Here is a 13,273-nt window from a genome sequence, read left to right as displayed (position 1 = left end):
AAGTTTAATCTAATAACCAATATTTTTCTTGGATGTAAAATGTTTAAGTTCATAGTCGTTATTAGTTTTTAATTCATTTTAAAATAGTAAGTCAAGATTTCATTACATACATGATAATCAATAATTACTTAATAAAATGCTAAAGAATTTTAAAATTGCAGTTAGTTTGGCCCCATTTTTTTAATATTGTTTTTATAAAATTTTTATTTGATTTAGTACCTAATTAGGCATATTTAAGCCCATATTTTATTATGTATAATGTATATGGATGCACATATTTTTATACGCATCAAGTCCCAAGCCCTGCTTAAAATTATTATTAATGTAAAATAAAATAATAAAAAATACTAGATAAATGCCTTGTAATTGATAAATCTTTTGATAAATACACAACAGTGACATCATTTTGCCACAGATTTTTAATCTGATTTACAATCTAGTATAAATATTCTGAGGATCTTAACACATTTACTGCATATAACACCAAATGATGTCATCTACCTTGTTATTAAATGCAGTAAAATTTTGTCATTTTGTTTAAACCAAAGATTATACTATTGTAAGTTAGAATCTCCAACAAGCATGTTTATGCAAGTCATTGGACTGTCACATAGTGTGTGATCTACTGGCCGCTATAGGATACGACCTACCTGCTACCAACTGGTTTTTACACAGTCCTAAGTTTATCTTTAATAGATTCAATTTAATCTTTTTCTTTGGTTAACACTTTATCTTTATGGCCTCATAGTTTATGACTTTCGATAACAATAATACTTCAACATTTTGTAAAAGTTTAGACTCAAATGCTCAGTACATCACTTATTGCGCAACACTACAATAAATACACAGTCATTCACTCAATATGTTGGCAAAGGATTTCATTTAATTATTATTAGTACCTAGTGACAAAAACCAAAAATTATTAAAAGTTATATATAATTTAATGTAATACGTATGATAAAATGATACATATTTTATTTGAATAAACACCTGGAAAGCTCAAGTACACACTAATAATATTGAAGATAATATGGCTTACAGAATGATATACTTCAAAAATCATTTATTGGCGTATTACAGGTATCTCATGGAAACATGGTGGGGTGGCGAAGAATAAATAAATCTAATTTATTTAATGCATGTTTGAAAAATATGGAAGTTTAGCAATTAGAATTGTTGCTATACCGAATGAACATAAAACAACACAATATTCATCATTCTTGACAATTTTTTTGAATAACAAATTTTTTAATTATAATTTTTTCCTTTAATTATTTAAAATAATGATATACTACCTACATGATATAATCTTTTAATTCATTTATTTGTGGTAGACAGCACACTATATTTTTAAATCATCAATAGACTGCATACTATATGACAGCCAGTCATTGATATTTTAAGTTTTGTTTGAATCCCAATTCGTTTAATACCAACAATTAATATTCTCGAATATGATATGCAGTAGTGGTGGGTCGTTACTGCTGTACTCGGTACAATGTAACAATTACATTGGTGGAACAAGTACATTTATTGTTCCAAGTTCATTTCATCAGTACAAGGTTTCTAACTACAAAATGGTCCCTATCAGGGGATAGCAATACCGAGTATTGAACTACTGGATGTTTAAATTATATGTCACTAAATGTTTAAAATATTCGATTACCGACATTAGTCAAATAGTAACGAGTTGTCACGATCATAGATGTATAATCATTACGATTAAGATTTATCGAGATAAATATAATAGGGTACGATAACAGAATCGGTATATCCCAGCTGTCACTACCGATCGTTGGGGTACAATAACCGATTTTTAGTAGGGTAAAGTTATTTTTTTATAATTGTATTTATATAATAACCTTTTTATTTATAACCTTTTGTAATTTTTGATTGGGTATTTCAAATGTATATTTATATTGTAAATTTGTAAACATAATGTTTCTAATAGAAATTTAATTTTTTACGAACATAATAAAATAGTGTTATATAATGGTTCTATGAAGTACGAAATATATTCGTTCATAAATATCCATTGCAAGAACCTGTAAACAATTGAATACATGCATTTTTATTGTTCTGCATGAACAAAACGAATCTGAATACAAATGTAACTAAATAAAGATTGTACCAATGTAACGAGTACTTTGGAATCGGTACTTTAATGTAACTGTACCGATTGGAACTATTACATAAAAGGAACGATAATTCCCACCACTAATATGCAATGAACATGTTAAAAGATCATAATTAAGATTTGTGAATTATAGGAGTAATATTTTTTTTATGCTCTTAATTTGTAATAGACCAAGCTAAAATCCATTTAAAACTGTAATAACATACCTATTTTTCTAAAAAGAAAAAGAATATTGATGCTTTTATTTCATGACTTGTATTTTAGTATAAAATTTTACAAATAATAGAATAAAAGAAAATATATTTTATTAGTAATATTCAAGTACCTACCAATAATATTTGTTCAGTTAAATTAATAACAATGTAAATCGGCAACCAGTTATCCACACATCAAATCTTTCTTTATTTCTTTAATTTTAATTTTTAAATTGTTTGATAAAACAATTTTTAATATATTAATTAGGTATATACTAACAATATAAAAATTGTAATAAATAATAATTGAATAAATACATCATGTTTGCAGTAGGTACAATAGATACAAATTTATTTAAACTTTAATACATATTTATTTTGCTCCTATAACTTCCTATAACTTTCCTATAATTACCTAACCATAATATATATAATAATTTATTTTGTTAACCTACTATATTTTTTTTTTGAAAAATTATTTTGCAAAACAAAAATCCTAAATTAACATATTTTATTTTAATAAATAATTAAATAATTAGGTATAGGTAGGTTTAGGTAGGTATAAAAATATATATGTATTTAATTATAAAGAATAGAGCGTATGTAAACACAGTATCTGTACTGAATTCTAAAAAGAACAAACGAACACAAAAATTGTTATTTTTGAACTTGATTAATAATATTGTGAAATCTGACTCAAAAACAAATTTCCAATACTAAATAAGGAAAATGATCATAAAACAAAGGACAAATTTAGATATTTTAGTTTATAATAGCATACATTGTAATACCTATTCAAGATCATATTATAGTTGAATTTAATATATTTTTATCTTAAAAATATGTTTTCTAATATAAATTTGAATACCTAAACTAAAATATTTACTTATAATTTATTATCTGTATATATATATATATATATATCAATGATAATCTTAACTCATCAAGTAAAATGTAATTTAAAACCAGAACTATTAATATAGTTTCTTTCAATCAAAAAAAAAAAAAAAAAGATCAGAAATCTAGTATTTACGTAAATAGGTTAAACCTCAGGTTAAACATATTAGGTATACATAATTGAATATATTATTTTAAACACAAAAGAAATATTCAAAAACTGAAGTATATTATTTAGTAACTTCCTAACACCTTAAATAGGTACCTCCTACAACAATCATTTTTGTTTTGTTTAAACTTAATTTCAAATGTTACCTAATAAAAACGATCACTAAATTTTTGATTAACCTTATATAGGTAAATCAATATAACATTATAAATGGTTAATTTAAAAATACTAATTTACATCAATTAATTACTATTAGAATCTTCTTTAATTTCTCGTTTAATTCATTATTAATTTAGCCTTAGAAATAGATTCAAAAAAGAAAACATAATAATTTTTAATTATAATACATTATATTAATTCTGGACCATATTTATAATAAAATTAATATTATTTTAAACCAGTAATACAATTATTGTGACGTTTTTATCAACATTTAAATAATAAAAAAAACTCTTGAAAAAACTTAAGGATAGAACAATACTGCAGTTTAGATACTATGCAAAATTCAAAACTAAGGTAGGTAAATCAACATTTTATAAATTATAATTCCAAAAAAAAAAAATAATAACTAAGTATGAGTTTTTAAATTAAAACAATTTACCAATAAATGACAAGCAGTTTCTCCCAACCTTTACTGGCTATAGTTATTAAACAAAAGACCCTACAAATTTATTATATGAGGTTCTGCTATTAAGCTCTCTTGTACAAGGAAATAGCCAACCTTATAATGGGCAAATAAATACAAACATATAAACCATAGCCCAATTGTTAAACTTTATATTGCCACTATTATGGAACTAAGTACTACTCAATTCAGACTATGATATTGTAATGAACTAATAATTTTATCTAGGCTTAAAAAAAATTAGTTACCTACCAAACAATTATTTTCATAATAATAATAATTTAACTAATTTTATTTTATTTATTTTTTTGAAACTTTATCATTTTGAAAAGTAGGTAGGTCCTGATAATTTATAATAAATTATAAGTCTTTAAAATTCAAACATTAGACATACAGACATCTCAGATGAGATAAATATAAAATGGAAACTACATAAAAAAACGTTTAAGAGTAATATTAAATTATCAAAAAAGTAGGTAAGTATTAGGAGTTTATACTTTATTCTATAGATGGAAAAGCGAGTGGAAAAGTAAGTACCTACTACATGAAATTTTCTATGGGGTAGCTATCACCAAAGCCTCAACCAAAGCATTTAAATTCTTGGTGCCCATGAACTAATGGTTGCTATTAAACCTCAAATAATTTTAGAACAACTGCAGCATTATATTGTTTGAAAAAAAATATTTTTAAAATAAATTCTTTATTATTAATGATTACCTACCCACAAAAATTGTATGACATCAGAACAGGCTGCATTTATACACATATTTTATAATCTATCTATTTATTTAACCTAGGTATGTAAAGTAACATAACTTATGATTCATCATTACCTAGCCAGAATCACTAACTATGAATATGAAATGTAGTCAGTAGTTTCATTTTATGATGTAAATACTCACTAAAAAAGGATTTTAAAAAATGTATTCTCTAAAGTAAAAAGTGTAAAATGGAGTAGAAATGGAAAACGCTTTCAGCTAAATTTTTTTTAAACTAAACATACATACTTTGTAATCAAATAAGAAAGTATAAATCCACAGGTTAACACGTACAGTGCAAAATCGGCTAGTCATAAATAAGCTATAACCCACATTTTAATAAAACATAGTTTTTTTAAGCCTTAAAAATGTGTAGGTAGGTATATTTTATTTCAATGTTCATAAAATTAAAAAAATATATAGGTACTCTTCGTAGGTATCAAGTCTCCAAGCTGTTTTACTGATAATTCAAAATTATATAACAAATAAATCCTCGCATAAATCTAAAAAAATTATTGATAATTACCTAAAAATAAAAATATTTAGAAAATTATTAGGTTTGTTCCAACACGTGGTCAAACTATCATAGAACTGTTGGGAGCACGCAAAGTAGAATTTTTTTGTTCCAACTCGCCTGAAATTTAAACTCAAACTGTCAGACAGTAGTTCCAACACATTATTAGACCAGTTTTATGACTGATTATTGAAAGTCCAAACGATCCGCAAATATTGACAGAACTGGGAGTTCGAGACTCTGTTATCATACATTTATCTTTTATTTATTATCAATTATTTATGTTGCAATTGTGGACAGTCAGAAACATGTTCCAACAGTGGTCAAAATCCATGATCAGTCAGCATTAGCACATGCGCTGTAAATCAATCATGGATTAGTCAGCAACTAATCCCAAATTTCGTGTTGGAACAAACCTGTTATATGTAAAAATGTTAATAAAAATGTTCAGTCTATAATTTTTCATTTTTTAAAAAATTAACAATACAGCACAAAATTATAAAGGTAGTGTTACATAAATATTTCCATTTTTCCTAATATTATAATATTCAATCCCATTATATTCCAATTTGATGCCAAAAACCAACCTTAGTTGTAAAATTAAGTATTTTTACTACATTTACTAGGTACTTCAAAGTATAACACAGTAATAATAAATACAAATATATATATATAGGTATACCTATATGACATAAATTAAAATCAATAGGTACATTTATAACTTTGTTCAAAATTTAAATAGGTAGGTAACTTTAAAATAATTCACTTTGAGGCAAACAAAACATAGCACTGTTTTCACTCCTCCTTACATTTGATGCTTTACTTAATACAAAAACTTCTGCAAAAACTTTTCTAATTAAATGATTGTCATTATATTTGTATATTAGTTGTATCAGGATTAAAATCATGAATTGTCTTATTTAAATTGATTTTTTTTTATGCTTTGAGTTTTTATGAATTTAATTAAGTTATTTGCTATAAGCCTATAAATAATAATTTAATGATGAATTTCAAAATAAGTAGAGCACTTATTGAGAATACTATTCTTGATTTTACTGTCTTAAGTAATTAATTATATAGCTATTAAATTAAATAATGTTAGGTGTATACACCAAGAGCATGACTGAGTAGAACCCAATTTTGCATCAGCTATGATGTGCAGTTGATTTCTGATTAGTTTTTCAAACTCTCGTTTACTACCTATAATGATGTGGAGGAAGTTGAATAAGATGCATGACCGGTCATATTTTTAGAGTGTGAAGAGTATAGTACATGCAAAATCAGACTTAAAAATTGATACGATAGGACTTACCTTTAACTATTTAACTATAATTATACACTGCTAATAATCTACCGAAATATACCTAAATAACTAGTATGGTACTAATATTGGACCAATAAAATAAGCTAGGTATAGGCCAATAACTTGTCAAATTTTTAAATTTTTAAACCAGGACACCATATTGACGGCTAACAGGCAAACGGCCGTATCTGCCATTTTGGATGTATCCACCATAGTAATTGTTTATTAATGAGCAACGAGAAAATACATTGAATGGGCTCACTCTAGTGGTTCTAGCTACAACTGTCATTATGTCATTTCACTTATAAAAGTAGCCGTATCCATCATTTTTTACAATTTAATTAGCAGGTATAAAAAAAAACATATGCACCAATATTAACGTAATTAGCCTTTTCCAAAATACTATAAACGGACATATACTTTAAGTAGTTGTATCTTAAGTTTAACTATTGAAAATAATATAAAATAGTAAAAAAAAAATTGTTTTTAGCTTTCCTAAAAAATAGTGTTAGTAGCAGATACGGCCGTTTGCTTATTAGCCATTGATATGATTTTTTTTTAATGTAACACTTATATTATACTTGTTACACATAGCGACAGATAAAACTAAAACCATGACGATAAGATTTAATCATTTAAATAACATAATTTAAGATAATCATATTATAATCATGAAATGTACATTATTCTATGTTTTATTATTATATAATACAATATTAAATGTTATTTTCACTTAGTTTCTATTAACTGGGATTGATTAAGACAAACCATTAAAACCGAAACTGTTTCAGTCAAACCAAAATGGCAAGCCTACCTATGAACTATATCTGTGATTAAAAATTGAAAATTATAAGCAAATGTCAATAAATTTTCATCTTATAAGTACCGAATCATAATTTCTGGAAACTATTTTGAATTGGGTACCTACATTTATATTTAATTTCAGAATATAATTAACTATTTAATATCACTGATGAATTTGAAAGATAAGAAAAACACAATTTTAAAGAAAGATCAACACTAATGGTGACCTAAGGCTAAAAAAAGACAGTTAGTAAATATAAGATTGATAATCGAGATTAATATGAACATTATATTTAAATTATTATGCTAACCTCAATTCTAACATTTACAAATTAAATAATTTTTTTGATCTAAATAGGTATTGTTATTAATATTAACATACATATGTATTCATTTAATTGATTACAAGCTATAGAAAAGAACACAAGTTAGATGTTTTAATCATTTTAAATAGAGTCAAAATATTTTTCAAATTTCTACAATGAAATATATCATATATATTGAAATACATCAATTAAAATTCGATAAATTGAAATAAGTAATCATTATTTTATTGCTCTTAAATAAATAAAAATTGTCAAATGCTTTAATTGGTACATAATACAAACAAATTAAACTTTCATATAAATGTTATTACATATACGATTATATCACAATACCTATACCACGCAAACAGTCTTTTAGACAGTTTTTTTCAATAAATAATGAACTTTGAACCCTTCTATAGTACAGACATTAAATTGTATACAATTGAGAGTTGTATCTAATTAGAAGGTACCTAAGTTGGGTTAGATTAATATATTATATTTTTGAAGCAATGAACAAAATTCTAAAAGTCCCGTTATTTTGACTGTGATGCATGTGCTCTAAGGTTAATACTCACCAGAATAGTGAACATTGAAAGTCAAATACTATAATAATGTAGATACCCACTAATATAATACCCGATAATACCTGATCAAATCATTTATGCTAAATAAAATAAAATGTTAACAGTTTTGAACTATTTATTTCAAAAAATAAATTGAAAAATGAAAGGATGTTAATTACATTGGTACCTTCTCTTCTTACTATTAGTTAGGTATTTCTTACATTAATAGGTACTAAATTGAAGATATGTACCAATTATTTATACCCAATTTAAAACATTATTATAATAAGTAAAATGAGTTAGAAAAAATTGTTTACTAAACAATTATTAATGAAACATTCTTAGTAAGAGCCCAGAATAAATAAATTTAAGTAGGTAGATAGATAGGTATAAGTTTTTGAAGAATGCATTAGAAAAAAAAATACCAATTGCGTATACACATTAGTTTTTATTGAGTATAAAATTTGATTTTGTATGTTTTAACAAGTACCTGCTACTTATCAAAGTACCTACTTATCTACTAATTTATGGTATAAAAAACATAAGAAACTAGTGCCTAGATTTATTTTAATCATAATTTAATTTGTATCAAAATAGGATACTTATCTTTTTTCTTTTTATTTGACCTTGGTAAAAATTTGAATGACTTTCAAACTTACATTAAAGAGTACCTAATATTGAAAACTATCAATACATTTAAATACATTTTTTATTTCAATAAGTCTTAAATCCATACTTTATTGATGTATAGGTAAGTAAATGGTTAAATGCAAAATGCTAAATGAGTTATGAAATATTTAGGAAACATTTCTTGAAGACAAACAAATATTATTTCAAGTTAGTGTACCAACAGATAAAATGCTACTTAAAAAAGAAATTTTAAATTGAATCTTATTGCTTAATAAATTTAATACAGCAGCCAATTTGTCATTAATTAGAATAAATGCTGTTGGAGCTATCATCATACATAAACTTAAGCAATAAAAGTTGAAATATCAAATATTCATAAGTATGATATGCGCAGCACATATGAACCCAGGGTCAGTGAAGCATTATTTTTAATATTTTTAAGGCATTTAAATCAAATGTCTATTTAATACCATTTAATTTCAATTATAACAAAAGTATCAGTAGTATACTAATATATTTATATTGTAAATATAATTATTCCTAATATATATAGGTAGTTAGTTATTAATTATTGAAAATGCACCATAGAAAACTGATTATACTTACAATATGTATCTCTTCTATTTTATTATATATTGACAAAATTGTCCAAAACAAATGAATAAATAAACTTACGATTTTAATTTATTTGTTAAAATAATTACCCTGGTAGTGGTTATAAAATCAAAACCTTACCTGGGCCTACGAAGAATGAATTATTTTTTAGGACTTCAGTCCTCCTAAATTTCAGCCCTTAGTTGCACCACTGAAAATGTTACTTATCTAGTTATCTACATATCTACTAATTGTAAATACTATAACTATAATTGACAAATAAACAGCTACATCAAAATTAAAATGTCACGATGTTATTATTTTTTTTTTTTTAATTAGTAGATTATTTAAAGAAATTAATTTTTCATTTCTAGATGTTTATCAATAAGATAACAATAAAGAATAATTATTGTTATTCAATTGAAAGACACTTAAGCACAATTTATATTAAGTATATAATTAAAATGATACAGTACCAAAGTCCATAGCATATTTTATACTAGGCACTGTTTCTTAAGGACGCAAACAAAAAAAAAAAATGTTAAAATGCAAGTCTAATGTCAAACAATCATTCACCATACCTAATTAACTTTAAATGAAAACCACTGCTCTACTGAGACCATGTGTATATTGATAATTCTCAGCAAGCAGTACCAGAAAAAAAAAAATTGAACAACGGTTGACTATTTAAGTGAAATAAGGATAAATAAATAGGTACTTCAAAAGAAATCTGATGCAATAAACTAAATACATCACTTTTTAAAATATATAGAGGAACTTCCACCAGGATTGTTCTCAGTAAATACAACAGCTAGAATAAATAATTTTTTTAAGGTACATAAGTAATACCTTGAGTAATACCTACCTACATTATGTATGTGTATGCCTAATATAGAAGCAAGTATAGAAGTGTAATACCAAAGACATTAAAAAAGGAAATTTTTAAAAATAATTCCTTTATTAGGTAGAACCAAACAATACGAGTGCATATTACTGTATAATGATAGGTATTGACAAATAGAAGTTAAACGTAAAATGATGGAATGTTTAAGCACAAGTGTACAACACGAACAAGTTATAAAACTATGCTTGTGCAGCATCATCAGTAGACGTAGAGTAGATGTATTCACTGAGAAACCACCTAGACAGCTGTACAATACAGCGTCTGGTACAACATATTGACATTAAAACACTAGCCAACCGGGAGTAACGGTGAAATCATGTTTTCATAGACTGAGCATAACATAAAAAAACACTTACCTGTTTCGCTGTGAATCCTCTTGCGACTGCAGTCGATCGTCGTCATGGTCTCGACGGTACTGATGGACATTGACGACGATGAACATCCTTCTTCGTGTCGGTGAACAGCCATCGCGTCTTCGATGGCGAGCGTAACACCACTCTTTACAGGATACTAGAAGTGGATGGCAACAGCATTTGTTCGCTGTGCAAGACTGCCCCTCAAATGAACGACCGGCGCTCGGCAACAAGCTGTGGCGGCGGTCAACGTCGCTGGTGAAGAATATCGTCTCTAACTGACCGTCGTCAGACTGAGCACAACCTATCGGTACGCGAGCAGAACAGTCATTGCTCGCTATAAGTCTCCGTCACTCCGGGTCGCTTATGAACTATGAAGTAATGGCCGACGAATTGCTGCTGCTGCTGCGGCGGCGGCGGTGGCGACGGCGGCGGAACAGTGGACATTGGGGTCCAACGTGCGCGGCGATTAACAATTATTGTTTCGGCGCACGACGGCGGCAGCGACGGCGACAATTCGCTCCATCGCAGATTAAAAAACCGAAACGTTCTGTTTTACCGAAAAGGCGATTCAGAACAATAGTAATAACTAATAATAATAATAATAATATCAACCAGCGACATCGGGGGACAGGACACCACTTACGCCAGACAGACGTACGTATATAGATATCAGATATACCGTGTACATAAATGTATATATATATATATAAGTAATAATGTGATAGTGTATACGCTCAGTATATATATATATATATATATATATATATATAATGTGTACACAACTGGCGAGCGCGCCCTCTACAATGTGCGTGTGTGCAAGAACATTTATATAATAGTAAAGCGTATACTTCTTAGTGTACCTCAAGTATTCGAATGTGTGTGTGTGTGTAAATGAACATTTTTTTCCAAGGTACAAGTACGGTCGTATGGAACACAGACGCGCACGCACACGCAGACACTGTCAAACACGGCGCTAGTGCGCTACGGTCCTACTACGAGTACGAGCAGTCGTCGGTCGGCGGTGGGGACGAGAATTAATATCTCGATCGTACATGCGCAGTGCAGCCTCAGCGGGAATCAGCTGTTGCCAATGGCAACAGCAAATGGCGTTGCTCCGCCGCACGACGTCACACTGCTCTCTCGACGAACGCGCGCGGTTGATTTGATATTTACTATTATTACTATTACTACGGTTATTATTATTGTTACACAGTCCCTGGGACATAAAAATAAATATATATACATAAACGATATAATAATATTAAATTTAAAAACATTTTCGATAACGAGGGGGATGGTTCTGGGAAATGTGTTCGTTATCGAACGGGAGAGACAGAGGTGGCTTATTTGACACGATGTCGTCTCCCTTACTCGGCGGCGCCAAACGCCGATCGTTATCGTGGAATATAATATTTTATTGACGACGACATACGCCAAGAAGGATAATATAATATCATTTTTAGATTCCAAGCTTAAAGATGAAAGTACCTATATTGGATTTTACGATGATGATCGATTTTTTTGTATTATCATCTTTGGAACACTAAAAATGTTTCAATCTTAGGTAAGCTTTAAAGCTTAAAGGAAGTTTTTTTGTTTCACCAAATTCTAGTATATAGGTAGTTGTTTCTTTGGATAGTCAACATTTTCAGTAGGTATTTTGTACAAAATAATCAGAAATAAACTGAAGAAAATAATGCAATATTTCAATATTAGATATGAATCATAGGTACTTTAATTTATTTGTCAAATATATACATTCTAAACATGCTATATCATTTTTAAATATTTCCCCATTTTGCATTTTGAATCTAACTTTTAATTCTATTGTACGATTCTATGTTTCTATTATAGTAGCAATTCAAAAACATCAAAAGAAGGTTTTACGATATTTTTCAAAAAAAATAAATCATAGAAACATGAAATATTTTATTATTAAAAAGTACCTATCAATATATCTATATGTACAAATGTACAATGAATATTTTAAAATATTTACGCTAATTTTATACTATTCATAATTGAAATTTTTATTTTTACGAATGTTTTGATACCCAGGTGTTCTGCATAGGTGTACTGCAAATAAAGACTTAGTAACTTAAATACAAGGCTCCTTCATTTTAATAAAATTAAAAAATACCAAAATACATTCATAGTTACAATTTTTTTTATAGGTACCTAAGTATTTAAATTTTGAAAAATCTGCCAAGCTCAAGAAAATTCACGAATAATTTTGTTTGTTTAAAATTGTATTCAAAGTTTCTCATCGTAAGTTCCTACAACTGTCTAATACATCAATAATACATAATATTAATAACATTATATACAATAATTGTGTAAAAAATTTTTTTTTTTTTTTTGACATTTGAAGTATTAATACTTAATAAAATTGATTATATTTTAAAAACAAAAAAAAAATAATCTTTCCTTTATAAGTGGTTTTAGTTAATTTCTTTATATTATACATTTAATAATAATATGATAACGATAAAAATAATGCTACTCGGTTGCAAGCGA

The 13,273-nt window shown here is 27.1% G+C and overlaps 1 protein-coding gene across 6 annotated transcripts in view; it reads right to left on the bottom strand.

Annotated features, from left to right (window-relative positions):
* Window positions 1-11,392, bottom strand: part of LOC114128512 (uncharacterized) — a 37,177-nt gene extending 25,785 nt beyond the window's left edge. For all 6 annotated transcript variants that reach the window (XM_050200483.1, XM_050200486.1, XM_050200482.1 and 3 more), the window contains exon 1: window positions 10,757-11,392. In XM_050200483.1, the coding sequence (XP_050056440.1) occupies window positions 10,757-10,868 (112 nt within the window). In that variant the 5' untranslated portion in view covers window positions 10,869-11,392. The remainder of the gene's footprint in view (window positions 1-10,756) is intronic.
* Between the last annotated feature and the right edge of the window lie 1,881 nt (window positions 11,393-13,273).

Source organism: Aphis gossypii, chromosome 2, assembly GCF_020184175.1.
Source record: "Aphis gossypii isolate Hap1 chromosome 2, ASM2018417v2, whole genome shotgun sequence".
Classification (NCBI taxonomy): domain Eukaryota; kingdom Metazoa; phylum Arthropoda; class Insecta; order Hemiptera; family Aphididae; genus Aphis; species Aphis gossypii.
This window is presented reverse-complemented; position numbering and strand designations above follow the sequence as displayed.